At 37.5% G+C, this 27,232-nt stretch overlaps 1 protein-coding gene across 11 annotated transcripts in view; it reads left to right on the top strand.

Moving 5' to 3' along the window:
• Positions 1-27,232, top strand: part of PRRC2C (proline rich coiled-coil 2C) — a 118,213-nt gene that overhangs the window by 12,641 nt on the left and 78,340 nt on the right. For 10 of the 11 annotated variants that reach the window (XM_067532533.1, XM_067532540.1, XM_067532535.1 and 7 more), the window contains exons 2-5: positions 17,944-18,111; positions 19,579-19,756; positions 22,474-22,607; positions 25,955-26,092. In XM_067532533.1, coding sequence (XP_067388634.1) covers positions 17,997-18,111; positions 19,579-19,756; positions 22,474-22,607; positions 25,955-26,092 — 565 coding nt within the window. In that variant the 5' untranslated portion in view covers positions 17,944-17,996. The remainder of the gene's footprint in view (positions 1-17,943; positions 18,112-19,578; positions 19,757-22,473; positions 22,608-25,954; positions 26,093-27,232) is intronic. The other variant, XM_067532536.1, reaches the window with a different exon arrangement.

Raw genomic sequence — 27,232 nt, forward strand, 5'->3', positions numbered from 1 at the left:
AGGTTAAAAATGTATGCTTTAGAAATTTTTTTTTTAAAGGCAAGCAAACCCTTTCAGGACTTCTTCATACATCATAAAGTAGCAAAAAAAGGGCACAAGCCCCACTTTAAAAAAAATCTTTTATCATGTGATCTTTAATACTTTTTCCTTTTGTCTGTATATTTTTTACTAAAATCTCAAAAGTCTAGGAAAAAATAGATTTACAAAATATTTGCAAAACTAATAGTTTAAGAAACTTTCATAGGTGAATATATCAAATATTTTTCTCATGCTACCTTAATTTAAGTTAAATATTTGTATCAGAATTTAAAATGTGAAATACAAATGGCTGCTGTGATTAAACCGGTTCCATTTGGTGAATTAAGAGGAATTACAAAAGCTTCAGTTTTTCAGAAGAGTAACTTTAGTGACAAGGAACCTCTTGAGACAGTTTTCTCTTCCCCTCCTCCCCTGTTTAAGATTCCCCACTGCTTCAAGAATAAGATTCAGAACATAATTTGACCGGTTCAAGTAAGGATGTGTGGTCCCTTCCAGATTAATGCTCTGACAGCTTTTTCATTTGTCAAAAAGTTATTACATTTGTGGGTCTTGCCCTGTGATAGTGTTTAGACTTGTAGTTGAAGTCTTAGAAAAGTACCTGAATCTTGATTTTTGCATAATAAAATGTAAATTAAGCTTTTTTTCCACACTACAGCTAGCTAATTTTTTTTAAAGCAATGGATTAGTCCATATGAAATTCTTTCCACCCTCACAAGAGAGGATATCGCAGTCAGATTATTTTCTACAAAAGAGAAACCAAAGCAAGATGTTCTATGCAAAACAATGTGTTTCAGACATTGAATAGATATTTGGAATAGCTATTCTGGAATAAACTGTTCTGAAGTTCCATAATAGCTCACTGCGTGAACACACTGTTCAAGAATGTCACTTTATTCCCCCCCCCCCCCCCAAAAAAAAAAAAGTGTCCCTATGTGACCTGGACCAGGAAGTGGCCCTTTGTGAAAAATCAGGGGTGTGAAGAACAAGAAGCTGCCCATCAACTCAAGTGGCCTCATTTTGGAGCTTGCCAGGGTGCTGGAAATACTTGAGGGATAGTATTGGAGAGACTAGAGGGAGAATGGAAAAACAGGGAGGCAGGCGACATTGGTGAGGAGCAGACTGGCAGAGAAACCGTAGCAGATTATCTCAACTCCAGTCCTTCATGTTATACTGGTCCTTGGAATTCTACACATTAAGCATCTAAATTAAAGATAACTAACACATATAGCAATGTGACCAACTCAAAAGGTGGGCGTCTGTTTTGCACCAGCTGATGTTTCTGCATGTTTATCAAGGGCAGTCCTGGGAAGAGTGCGCTACAGTAAAATGTCCTGCAGGCTTCAAAGGCATGAGTGGATGTTATGAGGCCTACATCTGAGAGAAGTCAGTCTTCTGATCGACCACAGCTGTTGTGTTTTGTGTATCTAGGGCCCTATGAAATCAGATTTTTTAATTTTTTTTTTAAATTTAGTCTGTTTTTAATCAATTGTCAATGTATCATACAACAATTAAGTAGCCTTACTATAAATGCATAAAAATGTTCAGAATTGGATTGCAATGGGAAAAACTTTTTTTATAAAAAAAAAAATATATATATATATATATAATTTAAACAAAACATCCTGCAGGTAATACATTATATTGTAAAAGTTACATATTTTAAATCACTTTTTAAAGTAGCACTCTGTAATATGATCAAACTGATATTGCTGAACAGTAACACAAGATGTCAACAGAAGTAAGAGCCTCTTAGTGTCAGTTTAACTGAATTCATATTTGAATAATTATAAAATAAAAAATACACTAAACATAAAATAATTCCTCCTTACAGCAGTCGTCGCCATTTTAAATTAAACTCAGTACTTTTAAGCTTCTTATATTCTGAAGGAATGCCTAAATTAATTTCAGATTGATAGTTTGAAATTATTTAATCAAATCAACAGTTTATTGCTGAGTAGTATGACAAATTGACAAACTTAAATGGAATTAATTTTGCCTGTTTTCCTTAGAAAGTGATTCCCTCTTGTCTGTACGTAAATTTTTATATTTATTAAATCTTCTCTCTGTCTACAGAACTGACAGGGAAGACGATGTAAGGTAGGGCATCCTCTGCTACTTTAGGCACTTGTCCCTTCATAGTCTTCCAGTAAGCGCAAAGATTCAGTGGATCTAGGATAGGCTCATTCTGAGTGCTATGCAGAAACAGCAGCCATTGTTCACACAGTTCTGGGGGAGGTAGACGAGATATGGTAACTTGCTGTATTGATCCGTGTTATATTGCATGGCTGGGGTCTGCCTGGGATCAAACACACAGATCAGTTGATACATGTCATTTGCTGGATGGACATCCCAGTGTTCGCAGAATTTGGTAAAAGCCAGTTGATAGGCTTCATGCAGATTGTCCAGGATATTTCTTTTCTTTTATGGAGAAAGTCTGTCAGTTTCTTCACCAAACCTTGTTATAGAAATCTAAGACCCCGGGTCTTCCATAATATTGAAAGCTGAAACAGCTGTAGGGTGGTGGGTACTCTCAAAGATGGTCAGGCCTGTGATCAGGTTGGGGCAAGATTCAGGTATAAAACTCTTAAGTTTCAGCAAGTCTGATTTCTCCTGACTGCTAAGTAATGTCAAAAGTTTGTCATAGCCTGTGTTGATGACTTGTCTTTTTCAAAAAAGTTCTGGTAAAAATCAGTGCACTCTGCATGATATTTTATTGCCTGAAACCAGCTATTCCATGTTGTGTACTGCTTCAGGGGGGACCTTCATAGTGTGCACATCTCCTTTGGACTTAAGAAAAGAAACCCATTTTTACTTTCTGGATGGCTTTTTGAAGAAGGGAGATTTAATTTAAGTAATGAAAGATGCCACATCACTAAAGAAGTGAAAATGCTGCCATGTCTCTCCTATTAGATTGTGACAGAGACATGTCATGTACACCGTTGGGCATGACATATCTCAGTGCTTCTCTGTATGCTTTGATGCAGCATGCTGCATTGTCAGTTACAACTGCCCAAATATCATTGAGGCTGAGCTGGTTCCTATTCAATGACTCCAGAACAGCCTGTGAGAATGTGGAGTGGTTGCAATTCTTCATGAATATGACATCAATCAAATAGTATTAATCTTCAGCACCTGAAAAATACTTATATTCTGTTGTCATAATTTTTCTACTTGTTTGTTACTGGAGGATTTCATTAAACTCAAAATTCAGTAGTGGAAAAAGAAATCCAGCTTCAAAATCACTATAATATCATTTAATGTTAAAAGATCTTTTTAATATTATACAGGCATAATATTACAGGTACATTGTAATACACAATTAAATTTCCTAATGCATATTAAATATGAAATGTTGGATAAAATTAACAAGCATTTTATAGAATAGTTCCAAAATCCCAATGTGGTGGGTTTTTTGGTTAAGACTATTTTAAGGGGTTACAGCATCTTAAACATTTTTTCTTAAATTATCTGTACTTTAAATCATATAAGTGGTTAGTCTTTTCTAAGTATGACAAACAGATGAATCTGCTGGAAAAGCCGCTTCATTTTCAGCATTTTCAGGCAGTGTTGTGGGACCGCAGTGTTTTAAGAGGAAAGGTCGAAGTTTCTCCATTTTTTTGTCTCAGCACAGACTGCAACTAATCTTCAACAAATTCCCATCTGGTATCTGCAGATTTCATACTGTCTGCAATTGTTCTCTGTAGAGAGTGAGAACATCAATTATTCTTGTCATATGGCACAATTCTTCAGATGGCTTTTTGACATTAATTCTTGCAGGTATCTTCAGGTCCAGTCTATTGTATGTTGACAGTATTTGCAGAACATCATACCGCCGGATTCAGAGAAGTCATTAGGGAGCTGACTAGCTCTTAATTTTGTTGTCAGTGAGTAATTTCTTAGCCTTTTGGATAAGCATTTTCCCATTGTAGAATGCCTTTTAGGCATGTTTAAATTGTGTACTGAACCATGGGGGGGGGGACCACACTAGTAGTAGCAGGCCGTGCCTCTAAGTAATGGCCAATTAATCTACAGAGACAGAAAAGGGCAAAAACGCATATACAGTACACCCTTGCTATAACGCCCTTCGCAATAGCAAACCTTAGGCTGTAGCGAACCCCATCCCTGGATCGCACTTTGTGTAGGAGGGGACATAGAACTCCTCCACCTGCGGCCAGGACAGAGAGCTCCTGGCCCTGGGGCTGTGGCGGCGAGATTATTTTATATAGTGCAGGATTTATTTATAGTGCTGGATTCTGTGTTATTTTGATTCTGCAATTCCATATTCTCATTAACACAGATTTCATAGGGTCCTATGTGTGTAGAAGCAGATCCAATAGTACCCTGATGTGGTTACCTTGTCAGAAAAGGATGGCATGATGCCCGCTTCTTGGAAGGTATAAGCACTGTTCACTTCTCTCTCATCAGTATCACCAGATCTCTTCACTATGCTAGTTTCCTTTCCATCCAGGTCCAAACCTCTCTTAGCAAGTGAGAAAGCATAGGCACTGAAGAATCTGTTGGGGTTTTTTAAAAGTAAAGATGCTTTTTTCCTTCTCTTTTTCCAGAGAACGTCTTATCAGAATGCATTCATAGTTAGACTAATCTATTGCTCCTCTTTTCACTCCCTTTGAAGCATTTAAAATCCTTTTCATAAGATTTTCGTCTGGTGAAACCCCCAGCTTTACTTAAAGGTGGTCTGCAAAAGCAAACACGAACTTGTCCCTTTTTGCTGCTTTGTGATCTATAAAGTTGTGAAAAGCTTTAGTCTAAAAGTTCTTATGGTTGCTTTTTTATTTAAAATTAGGGGTTAGGTGTACACTAGGGAATTTGGAAAGAAAAACATCATAGTGTTACCATTGGTTCAGCAGGTCAGGAGATAAAATGCTTTTCTGAAATTCCATTGTGTAGGCCTGGCCTGGGTATCTTGAGAACTAGTAAAAATGAAATTATATGAGATTAAAAGCTAAATAATTGAGAAGGAGCACGGCTTTGTAGTCATAGTGTAAAACTTTTTTGTAATGTCTATTTAACTTCAATGCCTCATAAACATTTGGAAGAAAAATATTGCACTCTGATTTAAAGTGAGAGAGCTCACTATTCACACTTGAGACAAATCACTTCCCCTGAAGTCCTCCAGCAAAACCACTGGGATCCTGATATTTCTTAGGTAAAAAACTAAGCAGAAAAGACCTTTAAAAACCCACTTTAGGATATTTTTTACATAATATAAGTGCATGTCTAATTTTTAAGATGGTTGGTCATAGGAATGTAAAATAGCAACGGTTACCATTTACAAATTGTGTTAACCATTCACTGCAGGGAGAGGCAGGGGCTGTGCATGTGGGGGGTGAGTGGGGAAGGGATGTTGCAGAGAAAGACGATGGGAGGTGGGGCTGGGACACACACTCATGCATGTGCAAGTGAAAGCCCTGACAGGTTAGGGATTTGGTGCCGCTGGCGGCACCAGCTTGATCAGCAGTAAGCTGGGCGGCAGCGGCTGAGGTACGCTCGGGCGAAGGGTCTGGGGTGTCCCCAGTCCTGGGGCAGGGCCAGGAGTGCTGCAAGGATGGATGGACTTCAGGGAGAGGGAAGGGTGTAGAGGTGCCTTATTGCTTCCTTCTGCAGGGTGAGAAGGAGCCAGGGCCTTGCATGATGGCAGGGCGGAGGTGTGGCAGATGCCCCCATCCAACCCCCAGGAGCCTTCAGCAACCCCTTAGGGATGTAAATTATTATATCGTTTAAACAATATAAGTTTAATTGTTTAAACGGTTGTTTTGTTAAATGATATTTTACATCCCTTGTAGGTCATTTTTAAAGGAAGACTTGCAGAGATTAGTTAATCCCCAAAATGAAATTAATCAAGTTTTTCAAATTACTGATGAATTTTCTTTCTTGCTTAATAGAAAGAGAGTGATTTACCGTGGTTGATATTACAGGTGAAATATGTTTATATCGTATATGAAAAGGATAGGCTACCCACCTACCAAGCTAATACTACTCATTGATAGCATATATGTGACTTGCTTTGGCAGCAGTCACTTAAAAATTGTATTTCTTCAGTATTTATACTAAAAAATGAAATATTCAGTGCTTTGCCATTTGGTTTTGAAATGTGTTTATAACTTTTTCTTATTCCAAGAAGAATTCTTGCAGTCATTCTAGCAAACCACCTGTGTATTGTACCAAGATTAGAAAAAAATTACATGACATCTGCTAGCCCAAGAACTAAACGTGCTAACCAGGGTGGAAAAAAACCTATGCTGCCATGCTCCCTGCATTTTTAAGGAATGAATACATGTTGTGTGATTTTTAATGTCAATAAATTTAAATTTGTTATGCTGTCTTAAATGACTTTTTTGATATACTTTTCTTCAGGGCTTCACTTCAGTATTTTTTCTGTAAGACTGTAATCTTTTCAACATATGTTAATATGTGGCAAAAAATAGTACACTTTTGTATGGGAGTGAAACATGGACCTTATATTCTCATTAGGAAAAAAGACTCAGTTTTCATATGCGTTGTCTTTGTTGAATTTTTGGAATCTCCTCAGAGTTGCCAACACTGAGGTGCTCAAGCAAGCCATCATGTAAACACTCCTTAAACAGAGACACCTCCACTGGCTTGGGCATGTATGTTGAATGAATGATGGGTACATCCCAAAGGACATCCTCTATGGCGAATTGGCATCTGGAAAAAGACCTAAAAGATGCCCAAAATTGCATTTCAAGGATGTGTGCAAGTGAGACCTCAAAGAAATGTACATGGATATGGATAACTGGGAAGATCACACTCAGGACCACAGCCTTTAGAAAGAAGAGCTCAATAACGGTCTCCAAAGCTACAGGAGGAAGCAGGCCATCTTAACAAAGGAGAAAAGAGCTCACAGAAGGCAAACCCTAAAGGGTCCAAACACCACCTTTAAATGTGACACTCTTTCAAGTGGGTCTCTTCAGCCACAGCTGCGGCTGCCATAAAGCCAACTGAGCAAATTCTTTACCTCTCAGGTGCATACCCATGATCTCTCAAGACTGAAGGATGTCTATTACTACTATATGGCAATCTCTTAATTGCCAGAAAATTACGTAAGCACCTTCATCAAGTAGTTGGAAAAGGAAAAAACTTGCAGTGCAGTTCTTTAGCAAGGTAATGTAACCTGACAAAGAAATGTCAAGTTAAATAAGCATAAAAATAACTCTCCTTAAAGGTGAGCTGCCAGAAGAGTCTCATATTGCTATTATTTTTAGTAGAAAATACATTTTTCTCTTCAAGATGCATTTTGTAAGTCACATTTTAGAGTTTATTCTAATTACAATTCCCAAGGTTTAATGGATTCTGTAAACAGCCATGTTGTGTCAACACATTACCTATTATGGTTCATTTACACAGATTTATGTAGAAATTCTCAATGACAAAGGAGCTACTTAAATAACTTTTTAAATAGTGTTTGAAGATGTGCTCGAGTGATCAGAGCTCTTACTTAATGAAGTGTAGTAGTCTTCAGCAGAAGTTTAACTAGTGATTGTGAACCAGATATAATATTTTACTTCAATTCTGTTTACTTATATTAAACATGTCTTTCTATTAGTCTGGGTTACACAGAACAAATGGGTTACTGAATTATAGGCCTACAATACTGTCAAAAGACTTTGGTGATGACAGATCAGTAGAATGTTTTATGTAGTCACTATAACCCCTTTATGGAATTGCAGCTCTGTAATTGTTTTCCTCTTTTATGTAGTATGTTCCTGGATCAATGTCTTGCACAGGCTTTAAGTCCTTCATGATAGCCTCTGCCACCAGCAGTCTTCCCATATGCCTTGCTTTTCTGATCCAATGATGTTCCATTCAGTGCTGGAGTTCTGGTGGCATGCAATGATAGTCTGTTTTTAATGAACTTGGGTACTGCTGTACTGACAGCCCTGAAAAGTCTCAACCGAAACAGAATAGATCAATGAAAGGACAAACTTCCCCATACTGCTCTGCCGTTGTACCTCAGCCTTCCCCTGAAGGAGGATGACGCTGAGATGCGTGGAATTTCACTGTACAAACCCTCAGTCATTAGCTTTTGAGTTCGCCAACAGAGCTATCTTCTAGTATTAATTTTTTTTAACATTCTTCCATAATTTACTTTAGGTAGCTCTATGAAAAGCCAAGTCAGGTAAACATTATAAAGATTATACAGAGCTTCTGGTTAATCATCCAAAATTATAAATGTGTTGTGTTTAAAAGAAAACAAAGTAGCAATATTTACAATGGAAGACAAAGCCGAGTATGTCAACTTGTGATATGTGTAATTGGACCATAAGACCTCACCAGCTCATTTCTATAAGCCACTGGACACCTTCTGAATGGTAACTTTGTCATTACAGCCTTGAACTGAATTTGATCTAGTGAAGTGAAGGTAAAATACCCTTGGGGTTGCCAACTCTTGCAATTGGATCATGAGACTCTCAATACTTGATGCTTTTTTCTTAAAGCCCCAACTACTGGAATTATCTGCTTACATGAAAATTTCAGCTTTCATTTTAAAAAAGTTTCTAGCCCTCATGATTGCAGAGAAAAGTTTGAAAATGTGACTCAAGTGTATCCTAAAGGCTCAAAAAACAAAAGGCAAATGAAAAGAACCCCATCTGATTATTCTTCAAGATCTCATTACTTTGCAAGGCAATCAAATAATTTTGAAGTTTAAACACACAGTACTCAAACACTTGGGATTGGCCGTACTGGATATCTCATAATGCACTACATGAAGGCAATCAGATACAACAATGATGAGGGTGATATAAGAACCTTCATAAAATAGACCCTATGTCACTATCAGTTCCCTAAATCAAGACTCATCAGTTGATGGAATCTTGTAGCTCATAAGTATGAGACATCTGTATTTTGCACAGAGTGTTTTTATGTAGTTGTGTATCCTCCCTAGTTTGTATAGCTGCTGCAGTGTTTGGCAAGTGTCTAGATTTTAACATTCTGATCTGTAATTTGAGAAATGGGAGGGGAATCCTGCTAGACTTTGCATATGTGTTTAAGCATTGATGCTTCGTGACGAGTAGAGCAAGTACAAATTTCACATCTTGGACACGAGTGTTTTCAGATGTGCTTTATTAAAAGGTTCTGTTATGTGCTTTGCTCTTATCCCTTTTTCTCAATATTTAACACTTTTAGACAATATGATTGTAAAACCAGAAAAATTATATGTGGAACTTGGGGAAAACTTAGTACCTAAAGTATTGTGAATCCATTTTAAAAATTGATTGTGCTCCTTTAACAAAGGTAGGGGGCATGTGAAAAGGCATGTTGAATGCAGCTATAGCAATGGCTATTATGGAAACAACTTTTGTGTTGGGAAGTTTGCACTTAAAGGGAATAATTATGCCATGCACATTATAAGTGCACAGTTAAGTGTGTATTTTCAAAACTGGTTAAAGGCATAAAGTGATATTTGCTCATCTGTTGCCTCTTTACCTGCATTTTACCATCCCTGAGCAATTAAGTCTTCAACTCCTTCCCTAGTACAGGGTTTTTTGTTGGGAAATGGGGGTGAATTTTTTTTGGTGACAAGGGGGGTTGTTTTGTTTTTCTTTAGTTTTTGTTTATGGGATTTTTTTTTATTGTGTTTTTTCAGCTTAATCCAATCTAAGGTGCTTGTTCTTAATTAGAAATTCAGGTTTTGTCTTCTCTGAAAAACTGACTGATAGAATTAGTGAAACAATGATATTACAGGAATGAAAGTGATCGTTGATAGGGGCAAGAGGTTTTAGTCCACGTTTAAAGCTCTTGTTTTGCTTTAAATCTATGAATTTCAGTGTCTTGTATTGAATAAAGGATGTCTTTGTTAAAGACACTGTTACCACCACATTTTAAGCATGATCTCAGATGTCCATAGTTTTGTTGGCGGACCTGCTCTCAGGCCAAACCTGAGATTCTTGATGTTACTTAGTTTGTCAAGTTTTCTTCCTATCTGCATCTTAAAGAAGCAAAACATGGCACAATCTCAGTGTAGTTTAGAGGTGTTCTTTAAATTAAGATGGTGCAAGTTTATACATAGACATGCTTATTTTGGTTTAATAATTAATTGAAAAAACTGATTAAACTGCAGTAAAGCTTTCGTAAATCAAAATGAGTGTCTATGCACAAACTTGTTTGGTTTAACTAAATCTGTTTAAACATACACCTGCATTTAAGTGTGTTGTCAAAGACCTAAAATTGACTTTTTTTGCTCTGACAAGCTTAACTGGTTTTTTCTCAGGATATTTGATGGAATTTTTCATGTTTAAAGAAATGATAGGAAAGAGAAAATAGGAAAAGTTCAACATCATGGGATTTGTGTCTAGATAACACTAGAACACTATTCTCTTGCATCTTACAAGGTCCAAAGGAAGGAGCTGCTTCCCTGCAAATCCTAGGAGCTGTATGGTTTCTATCTTATAAAATGTGGTATGTATGAGCCAAGGGCTTCTGAGAAGTGGTTAGTCCGTTTCTGTACTTTTCAGATAAGTTAGCATGATTAGATGTACAGGTGCAGCCTACCTTACTCCTAACACTGTTAAAAAGTGCTGAAAAATAGCTGTCTGAAGAGGCTCATACTGTCAGATCAAAGCCACCTTTCACTGCTGAAAGGCTACTTAATGAGGGCTATTTTCATGCCAAACATCAGACTCCAAGTCATTTTGGTGCCTAAGCTGTTGGAAAAACGTCTCTTACTAATAGGGAAAGTTTTGTGTTTTCCCTCACACTGCAAAAGGCTGAACCATTTTTTATCAAAATTCATCGTTGTTCAGAGACCAAGCCTGGAAAATTTCAGTCCCCAAAGTGAAAGTTTTGGCAGCTTAAGTTACTGTAACCAGGTGGTTGGAAATAAGATCTCACACAGTTGGACTGTCTTGTAGTAGAAGTGCATAAGTCAATGGGGTTAAGGTTGTACACTTAACCTTTTGTTTTTTGTGACTTGAATAACCATTGCAACTTTTCTCAGTGTTACATACTGCGTTTCTCTCCAACTTTATGCAGATGTGGAGTGTAGCAGCTGTGAGATCTGTAGCCAGAACAGGGAAAACCCTACATTTAAGTTTGTGTTATGGGGTTAAAAATCTAAAAGCTGTTTAACACTTATTGATAAAACATGAAAATTCTAATATATTTGGTATCTGAGTATTTATTAAAGATTGCTTGGTATAAATGAGACATAAACCAGTAATGCTTTAAAGTAAAAGTTGGACTCTCAGAAAAATAGGGCATAGGGAAGTCACTTATTCTGGTTCCAAGTCCCCTAGAATCCACTTTCTTATAAGTCTTGATCTGTACTCTCTTAGAATAAGTAAACAGTCCGTTCTTCAGGTGACACAAATATATAATTTTTTTTACCAAATTTCCCATAGTTTTCAGGATATAGTGAGGGTCATTCTAACCATAGATCATAGTGATGTTTTGTAGTCAATATGTCAATTTTACAGTTATAGTGAAAACTGTCCATTCTCATTGAAGCTTTTAGCTCATTATTAGCACCTCATTATTCATCTGTACTGTTTCGCAGATGAGAGAGTTCAATAAAACATCAGGGCCATTCTCGTTCTCCTAAAGCCAGTAGTAATGGGTTTGAAGGAACACGTGCAGCTACATTTAATCATTCATGTAGCAAAAAGTCTTCACTTTTACACTCAGTAGTTTGAAAATTTACCTGAGATTTATTTTCCAGGGTATCCATTGAGTGGGTGTTTTGAGGAAGTTGGCACTGTAGCTTGACATGACTGTCAAACTGATATCAATGCCCTACTTTTAAGAGGGGAAAGATTATACTTTCTAGAGGAAATGGTTAGAAAAGAATATAGAAAGGAACTCAGGAATACTGACATCTGTGCAGGCTACCTAGATGCTTCCATGGTATATGTGTGCCTCTCAAACATTAATGAATATAGTCTCAAAACACGTGGTAAATATCATGAGGTCCACTTTACAGAAGAGGAACTCTGAGTTGTCTAAAAATACACAGGAAATCTGGCAGAACTGCGAATTGAGTCCAGTTCTGAGTCTGTCCACTACAGACCATCTTTCTTTTCCAAGCCCTCTCACTGGTTTACTGTATGATCTTTGGAAATTAAATTTAACCTCTCCACTTCTTTTCCACTCCATAATGTGAGACTATTTGCCTATATTCTAGAAATCATTGTGGTGCTTAACTAGCTAATATTTGTAAAACTCTGAGAAGAACTCATGATGTAAGTACAACATATGATTAGTTAACTATCATATAGTATTACATATTCCTTTGCCAAAATGTTGTCAAAGTAGATGGTCCAGACTGTTATTCCAGAGAAGGTCCCTGATGTGTTATGCAGCTCTTTGAAGCTTAACTTCTATTTTTTTAGTTTAAAAAAAAAATTCAACAATATATAAAATATGTAGGGGTAGAGTAGCAGAGTGCTCCCAATTGATACTTGCACCAGCCAAGAGGACTCCAGTGGCAGGAAATTGAGGCCTTTTTTTTGTAGTGGGGGTTTGCAGCATATTATGCTTCAGATTTATCAGGAATCTACTAGTTACAGGATCATAAGATATGGAGCCCCCGAACATGGTCCAGGGACAGCACCATGATGGGAGTCCCGTTCCAGCATCCTCCCCTTTACCAGAAGCTGTTAGTGAAGGAGTTGACTTCTTACCTTCACCTTGCCACAAACATTTCTTGTCTCCCTCTTTCATTTCTGTTTTTAGCATGCATAGACTCTGTCCCCTAGCTACTAGAACTTAGAAATCTTGCTGGATGCCTTAGTGTGAGGTAATGAGGGGAGAGGAGCAGGCAGGCATTCAATCATGTCTTCCTCATAGTTAAAGGAGCTTCTTTATATGGGATCCACAGTTCCACAAAAGAGAATCTTTTGCATGCACTGTTAGTTCTTCCTTGGTTAGTCTGCAGTTAGTCTTAACCTTGCAAAGTGCAAAATTTAAAATAAATTTTGTATCAGTTAAATTGTTCTCTAGTTTATTCATGTTTGGAAGGTTTTCTTCACTATTGTGAGAGCTAGAAATTTCATTTAAATGAGCTTATATTTTGTACCACAATTCTGCAACAAACCTATGGCCACAGACTAATGGAATACAATAGGGCCTTGTATTAGTGTACTTTTACCTATTAGAAGGATCTGAGTCCAAGATATATACATACCCTGGGCTTTAGCATAGGACCTAAATAAGTGACAGAAATCTTACTGTAATCCGAAAAATAGTGTAGTATAAAATACAGTAACGTCTGTAGGTTTAACATATGAAAATGTTTTTGCATAGTCTTATTAGGACAGTTGACTTTTGGTATTGCCATAGCTTATTTGTTGTCAATATTACTTTTAAATGGCTGAAAGCAGTGTCTTTGCTCCAAAAGTTAAGAAGCATGCCTTATATAATTGTGCTACGGGTAACTATAGTGACCTGAAATGGCTCATTGACCAGATTAAACTTTTTTTTGGATGCAGTGAACCCTGCCAGTTGCTATTATTTCATTTACTGTAGTATATCCCTTTCCTTGCTACCATGTTAATTATTTAATTTTAGTGAGTGATTAGAGACTTTAAATTGCATGCTTCTCCTTCCCGAGAGCATGCAGCCATCTCATGTTCTTTAATTAACTGATTCCTTTGATGTAATTCAAATGTTTAAGAATCTTCTAATTAAACCCAAACAGATTATCATAGTCTTTTCTTAATGGATGCATATTTGATATTTAATAGTAAATATTAAAAGGTAAACAATAGGGTTAACTAAAACTAATCATCAAAAACAAGGGGTCACTAAATGAAATTAATAGGCAGCATGTTTAAAACAAACAAAAGGAAGTGTTTTTTCACACAACGTACAGTCAACCTGTAGAATTCCTTGCTAAAGGATGTTGTGAAGGCCACGACTATAGCAGGGTTCAAAAAAGAACTAGATAAGTTCCTGGAGGATGGTCCATCAGTGGTTATTAACCAGGATAAGCAGGGATGCTGTTTGCCGGAGGTTGGGAATGGGCAATGGGATGGGTCACTTGATGATTGCCTGTTCCATTCATTCCCTCTGAAGCGCCTGGCATTGGCAGGACAGGATACTGGGCTAGATGGACGATTGGTCTGACCCAGTATGGCCGTTCTTATATTCTGATGTAGACACAGATCAGATATTAAACAGGCTAGCTATTTAATTGATTGAAGGTACAAATGTTAGTAAGGACCAACTTTGAAGAAGTTGGTGTGCCTAATGCATCTAAAAACCTCAGCTGAGCATATGTTTTTATGTACTTAACACATCCAGTGCATGGCACTATGGAGCATAGATGTATGCGTACATAAATAAGAGGGGTTAGGGCCTGGTCAAAATTATTTTAGAAGTCCATATTCTTTGGCACTCAATCGCAAGCCTATACTAAGTTAAATATGAAAATGTATTGACTGACCTAATTTAAAAGTACTGTATTTGCAGGTTTTTTATCCATTTTCCATGAAACAGTTTACTAAGGAATGTGAATTTAATCAGTTTAAACATCATCTTCATGGAGTTTTAGTTGAACTTTGAAAAACTTAAATATAACCAACGGTGGCAAAATATATAGTGTAAAAATAAACATAAGGCAGTATAGAAAAATGATCTATGCCAAGTTAACAAAATCAGCAAAAAGAAAGCTTTAAGGGAATACACAAAAAACCCTGTATTAGAGTTGTAACAGTCATTCTAGCAAGAATTGCTGTTAAGATTGCCTAAATGTTCTGTTGTAATTCCCTGTTTTCACTGAACCATAACTTTCTGTAACTTTCCTTTTATAGATGAAATTTTTCCATGCTTGGTTTCTGCCCAAAGGGAAAAATTTTAGAGAGTTTAAGCAAAAACTGCATTGTTTTAAATCCCTCTTTAAAGCCCCTCTCTGACAAATCACTTCTGATATGGGTTGGGCAAGTGGTGAGATGAGACTTATTTTTCTGCTAAACTCTGTTCATTTCATTACCTCCCACTCCCACTTTTTGTCCACCTGTTTCATAATACAAATAATTAAAAAATAACTTCATAATTTTTTAACAGTGCAACAGCTAAAATGGTAGTTTGGAAGGTGAACTTTGGCATGGAAATGGCTCTAAATGAAGGGCAGTGTAAACCTTGGTAAAGAGGAAATGAGTTTTTAATTTGACTGTTAGAAAGTTGAGTACTTAAGTATGCACAGTTCATTATTGCTAGGGTTAAGTGCATACCTAAGGAATACTATGGGGGTGTATATGCATGTCCCCATCCTGTTCGTTTTCTGCAACTTGGTGTATTCTTCTTGGTAGCTCCATTATCTTACAGTTTGATTCAGGAACCTGGTGTGGCAGCCCCCCACCCACAGGCCTATAAGGCTTGCAGGAGATGCCTTCCAGCATTACAGTAGGGGAAACAGAAGGGTTTCCTGCTTCCAAAGCAGTGCTAGTGTTCTGTTGGCCTTGAGATTAGAGATGATTCTTAAGCCTTTGAATTGTTGGTTCCTTTTCTGCAAGAGTAGCTCCTATTTACATGGCTGTAGGATCATCCATCAGATTGTTCTAGTCTTTACTTCTCTTTCCTGTTTTCATGGTACTAGGCTCAGCTGTGAGAGTTCTGCCATTTGTTGCCTGCAACCACTCTGAGCAGTGTGTAGCCTTCTGGTGAGCAGGGGAAGAACCCAGAAGGAGACATCAGGGCAAGATGAGCAGAAAATGCTGTATTAAAAAAGAAAAAACACACTGTCAAAAAGGATAGAGAGAAATGGGTGGGAAAAAACTGATACTATTAAAACTGCTTGGAACATGATGGAAGAAGATACTGAAGTAGGAGACGGGTCATCTCTGAGGACCTATGATCTGTGTGATAGGCTTTTACCAGCTTTTTAGTTTCTGGTAAAAGGCTATTTGAAGAGTTAATTTTGCTATTTATACAAGTTATGGCACAGATGGCAGCTGGGTGTAGCGGGAGGACATAGGTTACTGAACATTGAGCAAAGGCATGTTAATTAGCATGCAAATATAAATTAAACTTTCCCTGAGTCTTGAAAAACGGATAGGTTGGCTAACAGCATATCTGACATCACATCTTCATCAAGTACATGCCTTATTTCCAATTTCACAAAGATGAAATTATCTGTATAAAATTGTTTCACTTAATTGCATGCTCACTAGTGTGGGACACAGGCAACCAAAACAAGCAGGAACACTGCTGCTTAGGGACTCCTCTCTATATTAACTCACTGAACACCAAGGCCCTGTTGCAAGGATCTTCAAGGTATGCCATATTTGGGATAACACATTCAGTTACCAGTCCTGATCTTTATTGCCAGATAGCCCTGAAGAAGGAATAGTGTAACTTGAACTCATCATGTGATAAAAAGGAGAGAGAATAAGCTAGTAGGCCACCATAGAAGCTCGCAGAGGGGATCCAGTGAAATAATAGCTTGCTGTTGTGTTACGGGTATAAATCACTCCGACTCACTATTTCAAGACTGAGCTGGGGGTACTTTTGTCTCTTCCATCTCCTTTTCCTTTCTGGCAGGCAGGTGGGTGTTGGTGACTTGGGGGTAGAAGTTGAGAGAATTTGCAAATGAAAAAGGACCCTGATGTGAAGAACTTCTCCTGAGCATAGGAGACACAGCCAGCTACCGTAGCTATCTGTGCAGTTCCACATAGCATCAAAATTCCTGCCCCCTGAAAACAACCTTATTTAGGACTATTGAGAGAGGTTGGAAGTGAAGAAAAAGCTTCGGTTGCTTTGAGCTTAAAGATGTGTAATTTTTTGGAGGTATTTGTGGCTTTAACAGAACCACAGTCTTGGTCCATGCACAAATGCATCCACAGCAAACTTTTCTCTCCCTCTCCTGTCTGGATTACAGCCAGTTAGTGAGCTGTGCATCCAGCACAGACGAAACACTTTGACAAGAATTACTGGCCTCTAGGAGGGAGAAGGTACAGGAGCAAGGGAAAATGGGTATTAGGCTTCAGGAAAAGCATTAGTATACTATGTGACAAAATGAAATAGTTAAGTTATGTTACGTTGTTTCTCTTTGTGGAGTGCAACTGAGGGAGTTTTCCTTCCCTTAAACACAAAGCCTGCAAACAAGTTCAGTTATGACCCAGGTTTTGATACAGAACCGACTGGGTAGCATTGGTTCAGAAACTGCTTTGTTGCTAACTGGGAGGAAGCTGGGCATCATGAGTTGAAGCTGTTTTGTTGATCCCCCAAATATTTCCAATATATTGCACTGCAAAGTTGGGGGTAGCAACACTGTTGACTACTGGAGTGGGTGAACATTCCTGGAGATGGGCTAAGCACTGTAGAAATGTTTTGGGGGCATTTATCCTTTCTATAAGTAATGCAGTCCATTCGGTATTCCTGAGAAAAAGGGGGAAATAATCCTTTCCAAAGATGTGCATGCCCAAAGAAGAAAAAAAACCCTGCTCTCTGTGGAGGCAGAGAGCGGGGAGCATGTGTGTGTTCAACAGACGCCAGTGGGAATACGTTTCATGTTCCAAAAAAGCGCTCTCCTTCCATCCTCTGGGATTGGGCAAAAGTACTGAGCACAGTGGATCCAACTCAGGAGGAATAACCATTGCATCACCTGATCACTTGACTTTTATATTCTGTATGATTTTGTATTGACCAGAAGTGGCCCTTTATAACTAGGTAGTTAAAGAAGTTCAAATTGCCAAATCTGAAATCTTTAAAATGTTTGCTTTATTATTACAAAAATCGCTGGATTTATTAATTTAATGCCGTCTAAAATGACAGTAGCCACAGTGTTCTAGGTGACATATCAGTAACTTCCAGTGCACTAAGAATATGTTCTCAATTAACTTGAGTATGTGTGAACTTTTTATTTTAAAATATTTAATTAATATAGGATTTGTTTTGAAATTTACTTTTCCTTTCTTTTATACTAAGATTGGTTTTGAGGGGTGAGCAGGAGGTACCAGACTCGATGAGTTTCCATCGAAATGTCGGAAAAGTCAGGCCAGAGCACAAAAGCAAAGGATGGAAAAACAAAGTATGCAACACTCAGTCTATTTAATACTTACAAGGGAAAGTCATTGGAAACACAGAAAACCACAGGTGAGTAAATTGAGTTGACTTATTTTTATGTTCTCTAGTTCTGCTAGCACAGTCACGTTTGAGATTGGTTATGTGGAATATGTGCCCTAAATGCAACAAGATGTCAAATTGTATGTTATAGAAAGCTGCTAGATGGAAAGCATGATGGCAAAGGATTTAGTTGTAATATTATTACTTCTGGTTACTTGTAACATAGCGCTTTAATTTTGGGGGTCAGAGCATTTTCTTCCATTCCTATAGGAAATGGAGGTGTGGCCTTAGGGTATAAATAATACGCTGTAAAAAAACACGGTTGCATTTTATAGTTGTCTATTTGCAGTTTTCATAGCAGTGTAGTAAAATGGAAGCAGCTAAGAGGAAAACAATGGCATGATAATAGTGTTGTTCATCTTTGTGCCTGTATTGTGAGCTTCTGCTTCAGTGTATTACTAATGTCCCCATAATGTACAACAGCAAATAAACTTTTTTGTTGAATTGGAGTTGGTTGATCTAGCTCATAAAGCAGGAGGTCTTTGACCTCATGTTTTTTGCTGGATTTAATTAATTGGTTCTTACATCCACACACCTGCCCGGGTGGAAAAAGTTCTGATTCACCATTTAACAAGTGAGACAAGGAATGGGTACTTTCCATTTCAGGTGCTCTGTCAGAGCTACAGACAGAGAGCTTGTGGAGTGTCTGCCTGCAAAATGCCAGACTAAGCCAATGTAGTTATTCTTTCATTAGCAATAAAATTTATCAGATTGTTTCCCTCATTCTCATATTCCCTGAGAGCTTTGAGTTTTAGATCTGAATTAAACCAGGGCAAATGTTGGAAAGAATGTTGCCTATTAGGACACTAACTTTTTATCACAATATCTTTGACGATCCTCTTAAGTATGTTTAAAGGGACATAGTTAACTTTGAATATTTTATCAATCTAAAAATGTTGCAATTAATCTGTTCCTAGTAACCTCTGAGATTACTATAATTTGGAAGATGTTAGAGAATTGTTTCAGTTTACTTATGCCTTTGAATAGTATATGGTCACTTTCATTGTTTGGTCAGTTAAAATTTCTGCCATGTCCACTAGCCTGATATCTCTTTCATTCCATGGCTATGGTGGGAAACCCATTTGCATGTTCTTTCTGAAGCCCTGCAAAAGGATCTTTTAATTGCAAGGTTTTTTAGTTTTGAAAAATCACTGTAAATCTGGGGCTCAGATGATCCCTTTTCATTTTGATCCTTAGAACATCGGAGTAAATTACTCAGCTTTAAAACTTTCAGAACTTTTCCAAGCAAGCATTATAACTCTTTGACAGTGAGATGTAGATTTCAAGGGGCTTACTGTTTAATCTTTAGTGCCCAATTTTTTTGTCTTAATATTCTGGGAAAACATTTTTTTCTTCTGTTAAATCTGTAGCTTTACATGAGCATTGTGAATTTTAAGGAAAGTGAAAATTAATGCTTTTCTTCTTTTTGGTGTACAGTTGCCGCACGCCATGGATTACAGAGTCTTGGAAAAGTTGCCATTTCACGGAGGATGCCTCCTCCTGCTAATCTCCCTAGTCTCAAAGCAGAGAATAAAGGCAATGATCCTAATGTAAACATTGTTCCTAAAGATGGCACAGGATGGGCTTCTAAGCAAGAACAGCATGAGGAAGAAAAGTAAGCTATAACAGAACAACCTGTTGATTTCATTCAGTATAATTCGTGAAAGCTCTTCATACAGCAAACATCTTACTGAAGGCCAGAGGAAAAATAGAAAAGTGGTGGATTTGTGACAATAACCTTAAAATGTCAGGATATTATCATAAAGGAAATAGTGCCATATTAACTGTTGGCAGGGAGGCTTTCACCAGTTGAGACTGGTTGAAATGAATTTGTTATTCTTACACTGGAGACAGTATGCCTAAATATATTCCAAATGAAGGCCTATAACTTTTTCCTTTCAGTGCCGTTCACAATGTTAACTATTATTGCTATCTTTTTGTTTTTCTGTATTATGACTCCTAAAGGAAATACTACAATTCTCTTTCTAGTAAGATGCATTTAAAATATATAGGCCAACCCTTTGGAAATTATATTGAAACATATTTTAAGTTAAAAATTTTACATACACAACACTTATGGGGACCTTTTGTTCCAGATCTCTGATAAATACTTTGTGTACTCCATTAGGCAGGTATAGATGGCTAAACTTAATATATACCAGATATAGCTCAGAACTTGTTTCTAATTTTGATGGTTTTGTTTAGCCTTAACTTTATTTTCTTAATGTTTGTTTTTAACAGTATTGCTCTTTGTTTTTTGTTTGTTTTGGTGAATTGCTGGCTTTATAAAATTGCTTCAGAATTTATTTTCCTTTCATTTTCACACGTAATACCTTCACCATTTTAACTATACATCACGTTAATGAGATAAATATGTGTTGGCCATTTGGAACCATCTTTTTTAAAATGTATAATCTGAAACGAAATTGCTGCCAATTATTTTTCAAACATAAATAAATTCTTACTGGTTGTTTCCAGTTTACTAAAGGAGTGTGTGCAACTTAAAAACCCCCAAAAATTAAAAAAAAAAATTAATAGTTTGTTTACAAAACAAATCTAAAATCTCTGAGAAATGTGTTTTAAGATACAGTGGCTGGCAATAGATATAAAATTGTCCTTAAACAAAATGGAAGTGGACTGGTAACTTGTACCAAGCTAAAGACTTAAATTTAACTCAGTTGGTGAAATCCCCAAAGATTTTGAATGGAAAAAAAACTGACAATCTGCTAGAGAAAAATAATCATCTCCATGCCTAAGCTTGGCCATAGATTTCCTCCTTTCTTGCTTGAATCTTGGAGATTACTGTGATTCTAGTCCAGTGATTCTCAACCTATTAATCATTGTGGACCGCATATGCAGCTCTCTATGTATTATAGGGGCCCACATCCACACAATGTATATCCTGCCTGTATGGCCCTGGGGATATCAAATGGGCCGCAACTGTGTGCTGATTGAACTGCAGTTTGAGAACCACTTTTCTAGTCAATTTAGCACTGATGCTGGTGCTTCAGTCAGCTGACTAGAGTATTTGCTTTTTGTTGTATAGTAATTTAGTTTTGCTAGTACTCTTCTAGCACTGCTAGTGCTGGTCAAGGCAAAAATGATTATAAGCTCTTTTGTGTTTCTTAGTATTTTTGCCATCCCCATGTCCCTTCACACACTTTTTTCTAAACAAAACACCCTAATATAGTAGTCTTTAACAGTTTGCCCCTTGAGAAGTAGAGTGCATAAATGTCACTATTAAACAGTTGGGTTTTCATAGTGACATGGGCCTCCAGTTTATTGTAGATTTATAAGAGGTTATATAAAGAGAGATGCATTCTACTTTCTGGATGTCCTTAATTACCCTTTAAAATGGACTGCCCATCCCACCAACAACTATATATCATAGTAAAATAAATTGTCTTCACAGCAGACATAGACAGAGGGCTGGAAGAGCTTTATCACTATCTCTTCCTAAATGCCTAGGAAAATAAGAGGAGCTTTGCACTAGGCCTGGTAAAATTCTGACCAAAGTAGGGAGCAAATTCCAAAATCCAAGTCACTTCATAGAAAACAGCCAGCAAGCATGTCCCTCACCTTTATAAGAAGACAGCTCCATCTCAAATGCCTCTGCTGATTTTGGGCTGCAGCAGTATGGCGCTAGAGGAGAGGCAGTATGTGTTAACCCGGTGTCAAGTAATTTAGAGATTCATAGTTAAGACCAACACCTTTTCAGTCATCTTTAAAAAAAAAAAAAAAAAAAAAAGTAAAGTGCTTTATTTTAGATATAGTTTTGTATTCTACCTAATTTAATTGCTACCTTCCTGTATAATATTGAAGTCTCATCTTGGCAGCTGTTTCTTACGTAACATCAAGTCTCACATAATGTACTGATCATAGATATTTGCTATTATGGTGGTGTTCTGTCATCACTTAAAGAGGGAGGAGTGTAAAGGGATGGGAGGGAGTGGTTAATAAAGTACTTATTTTTGCCTTAAGTATTTTGATGCACGACTAAACTGTAGTAGATATTGGGTAAGCATAGTTCAGTTTTATGTCTTAAAATTAGCTCAAAAGAGAAGGCTTCTAAATTATCATTCATCTTCAGAATGTTGCTTCCATATCAGGATTTTAGGACATAGCATGATATACGTAAACTTTTGTGTTCATACTGGATGTACAATTGTGTTGTAGGTTAGGATTTCAGTTCCTATTTCTTCCAATCCCATAGTTATTACAGGAACTATTGAGCTGAATAAGTTTATACTTCTGACAGAAGTGTTCATTCTGTCCTGAGGAAAAAATCTCTCCTGCGTCCATGAAGAATGAATGCCTTTCTTTTAATTTCAGACAACCAGAAGTGCCGCAGACACAGCCAAAACCTGTAGTTCCTCCTCCGCCGCCGCCGCCGCCACCTCCGCCTCCAGAAGTAGCTCCCGTTGCCAAATCTTGGGCCAGTACCAAGCAAGGTGGGCAAGGCGATGGTAAGTGAAGTTTAAAGTGGAGGAAACCCAGGCTGGCCCAGTGGTCTTGTAGTTGTGCTTGGCACTGCTACATGGAAGATTTGGGCTCAATATTCTTTTGGTCCTGTGTCTTGTTTTCTGGGTCAGCGGGGGCTGGGAGTGTTAGAGAGACAATTTCCTTGCCTCTAAGGTGAAGGGGAGTGCCTTGTCACTCAAATGAATCCCTAAAGCCAACTTAGCAGCAATGTTATTGACTGGCTGCACAGGGAATTGTACAGCCTTCCTTTGCTGGGATGGCAGGGGAAGATGATGCCTGGGATGCAAATAGTTGAATATAGCAGGATTAAGAGGGAAAGGAAAATAAAGAAATCCTCAGCCTGTGAGAGAGATGTGTGTAACTCTTCTCTGTCCTGGAAGGAGATGCAGTAAACATGCAATGGTCAAGCTAATTGTGCATATGTTTAGAATAAACCAAAAATCTGGAGCCATGAAGTTTAGTAATGTCAGTTCAAACAATATACCTGCTACAAGATATTTTTTCCACTTGTCACTGTACAGAACTCTTGCTGTATTTTAAAAGCCACAGAGTATTGACTCAAGTTGTTTTCCTGGGAAAGAATTAATGATGGTGGTTTTTCTTACAGTATGAAAGAAATGGTAGATTGTGCCCATGAATGTGAACCTTAGCTTCTTCAACATTTTCATTACTATTCTAGGATAAAAGTTTGACCTTTTATTATCAGTAATTGGCCAGAGAAACAACCCACTTTTACTAGACAAAGTGCACACAATGAAGCAGAGAGCAGTTTTGTTTCCAGCACAGGAAATAACTTGTGGTCTCTTTTATTGGCTTAATTTTGAGATATCTAATTGTAGGTCTCTTATGACTGAACAACAGAATGTCATTGTGCAGCATTGTGGTAGTGATCTGTCTTTGCCAAGCCATTCTCGTAGTATGAACTTACTCTGAAAGATCTATGGAAATAACTTCTGAGCCTTTGCTATTGTAAGCTTATACCTGGTTTTTGCATATATGTTGATGTATTCGTGTGCATAAGGTCTTTGGATGCTATATTGTGGGGCAAATATTAGGATCAAGTTGGCAATTCTAGATTGTCTTGGGATCCCATTGCCTTTAAAAGTTTAATATGGTATCCATCCTTAAATTTAGGAGATCTCCCACTCCAAAATTAGATCTGATAGTTTTGTCTACCGTGAATGTCCTGTAAGTGGGATGAGATGGGACTAATACTGGAGTACAGATCACTCTTCTGCAATAAACTTTCTTCTCTGAGGTGGAACAGGAAGTAGACTGTGCTTGGTAATTTCAAGGTGCCTACAGATGATGTCTGTTTGAATTTAGTTAATGATTTTATGGCTGCCTTGAGAGCTATAGGACTAAACCAGATGATTATTTCAACTAGCCACGATCTGGTGTTTGAACAGGAAGTTGAGATTTTGGGGAATAAGGAAATTATACCTTTTGCCTTGGACTGATTCCAATATCTTTTAGTTTGAGATTGCAGGTGCACCTTTTAGACAAGTTGAGTTTATATTTCTGGCCTGCTTTTGGTTGATGGAACTTGTGCATTTCTAGATGTCTCTTGGAGAGAATAAAATTCAGTTGACTGATCACTCATGATGTAATAAGAATTTTTTCTTCACTGTTGATAGTGTTCCTTAAATTCCCTCTCCACAGGTCCATTCTTCTCTCTCTCTCTCTCTCTCTCTCTCTCTCTCTCTCTCTCTCTCTGGTTTATATATAATGTGACAAATTAAGTAAGAATGAAAGACTTCTAGGACACAGAAGTCTTATGGAATGCCTGACCATTTGCAGCATATCTTTATATCTTGTTGTGTAGGTGATGAAGAAAAGTGTAACTGTTGTTTTGCACACAAAAAGACTTAGATTTATGGAGACAGATCAAGCAGTATTTTGAAGATGTTTAAACATGCCCTCTGCAATCCTGCTTACTTTAGGACATCCTGGAAAAGCTGCTTTTGCCTCATAGGAGCAGCTGTATGAAGTGGCTTCCACTGCCTGCCCCTTGCAGTTGGAAGCATCTTCTCTGTCATAGCAGGGCTTCCAGGGACCTCCAATCTACTCCCCCCAAAATAAATCTTTTTAAAAAAAATTATATTCTTCTTGGCAAAGTGAGGATTGGTTATACCAGAACTTCCAAAATCCCCAAATGGTTAACTATGGGCGAAAATGTTGGGTGTTTGCCCTCTTTTTTTGTTTGTATAAAGAAGGCATGAAAGATTATTTTCAGAACTTTGATTTGTGCTTGATTCTTACCTTAAAATGTCAAGAATAGTCTTGTCTTCACTTTTTTGTTCTAAAGGGCTCCTTGTAGGACCAGAGAATGATTGAAAGCTTTCTTTGCCATCAGTTGAAGGGTTGGGGATTTGGAGACATTCAAAGATCTGTTGTTCTGACTCTTTATACAATAGTCTGAGTTGGCAGTTGTGACAGAAAGAAAGGTTTAAACAGTCTAAGTCACTTCCTTTCTCGATCAAAATTCATTTCCTTGGCATTTGGAATGTTATAGTCCTACCTGATCTGCAGTTGTCCATAGCATCTTATAAGAAAACAAGACAGACAAGACCTTAATGTCTCATTTTAAATTTTGGTTCTAAGTAAAAACTATCGACGGCATCTTTATATATCATGAAGCAAAAAATGGCACAAACACTTTTATCCCTCTTCACAGTTAATTTTAAGGTGGCCTCTCTGCTCAGTTTTATTGAACTGTTTTCTTGAGGAAGGTAGTTAGAAAGTGCCTAATAGCCTAGAACTTGCTCTTCCAGAAGCTTAGTGTCACCATGCTAATTTTTGGTAGAATTCTTCCAAGAGGATCTTCAGTGTAAATTTTACCGTGATCACTTTTTTTAGTAACTCAAACACAGGTTATTTCTTGACCATACTACTGTGTGTTACTTTAAACTAAGCCAAGAGTAGTATTTGTGTACTTCAGAAGTAGCTGTTTCAAGAATCTGGCATTCATGGTGTTGAGAAATTGCTTCTCCTCGCTGTCACCATTTGACATCATATCAGTTAACATTTTAGGTAACTCAATTGATCCTTTATTGCTATTCTAGCACATTTTGTGGCCTCTTATCTTGATCCTTTTAACATTAAGTACAACAAGTAAGCACATTGGTTCAATGGATTTAACTACTCCTGGTATTCACTAGTGAATATGGAATTTCACAAAGGAATATTTTAAACTTGGATGAAATAGAAAGTTTGTTTATTTGGAAAATAGTATAGCTTTTTAAAGTAAAACTTTATGGATTGACCAAGCTACAGGTCCTATTTTCTAAACTGCATTCATTATTACAACTATTTTGTTGTAATTATCTAGGTCCAAGTGTCCCAGTAAACAGTTATTTCCAACAAGAGTTTCCCAGTCTGCAGGCAGCTGGGGATCAAGAAAAGTCAGGCAAAGAGAAAGATGCAGCTGAAGAACCCTATGGACCTGGACCCAGTTTACGACCACAAAGTAAGTATGCCTTAAAAGTCTTGTGAAGATGTGTGCTGAATTTTCATTTGGTATAGGGCTTTACTGGGGATTTCTGGTGTGCGCTATGATGCAGATAGAATGTTGTCATTCAGAAGTTCAAACACTCCACAGAAAATTGGCAAATGTGAATTGGCCTAAATTCTACATTACATGTACTTGCAGGTTTGTCTAAGCATGTTCTTCCAGATTACATTTTCATACCTGTCTATCTCCATATTTGTCAGCTTTTTTGTTTACTTGTTTTACTTTTCTTTGAATCTACAATCTTTTGTTAATCTTATTTCAATATCAGTGTTTACCTTTTATTGAGAGGTTTCTCTGGGGAATTTTCACGCTTTCACTTCTGTTCCAGCACAATGTCTACATATAGAAATAAGCTATATTCATATTTTATATTTCCCTTATTTCTGTGCTATGGTTCACTTCATAGATGCCCAACCAGTGGTCAGTTGTCCACTCGTGGTCCAAAGAATACTTGCTAGTCATGTTCACATGGTGCTGGTGCCTCCTTATTTCTCATTGTTAAATGTCATGACAACTAAAAATACTTTGCTAATATTATTCATCATGTGAGCAGTTCATGGAGTTGCCAAAGGGAGGAAGTGTGGTCTGCAGAAATGTGAATGGGAGGAGAGTTGGTCTGCAAGATATTCTCTTGATATGCAAGATATGTGGTCCATGCTATGAAAGTTTGAGAAACCCTGATTAGATTTCAAAAAGCTGGACCTCTCTCAGCTGCAGAGGGCTAGGTGTGGCCAGAACAAATCAAGGCTACAATTCACCTACTGGAGATTGTTTTCACACTACTTCTGAGATGAGTGAGCTGCTTCTCCCATGCTTCAGGCTCCTTGTGGCCTCTGGTGTCTGGATCCCCGCTTTTGTTCCCAGCAATACTGTTCCTTACAGAACAACCAACTTACTTTTTTACTTCTCCACCTAAAATTTATCATCCTTGTCCCACTCAATTGTTCATGGGAAGCATTTTCTGTATTTTAGCTGCCACCTGTGCAAATGATAACAGTGCCTTTCCTTTTTTGTCAGTGAGGCAGGTAGTAGCCATTCCAGAAGAAGGGATTTTGGCTCCAGGGCTCCTTAAACCCTTCCCCTCCCCTCCATTTA

Source organism: Emydura macquarii, unplaced genomic scaffold (genome assembly GCF_026122565.2).
Source record: "Emydura macquarii macquarii isolate MOO-44397 ecotype Brisbane River unplaced genomic scaffold, CSIRO-AGI_Emac_v2 contig_3287, whole genome shotgun sequence".
Lineage (NCBI taxonomy): Eukaryota > Metazoa > Chordata > Testudines > Chelidae > Emydura > Emydura macquarii.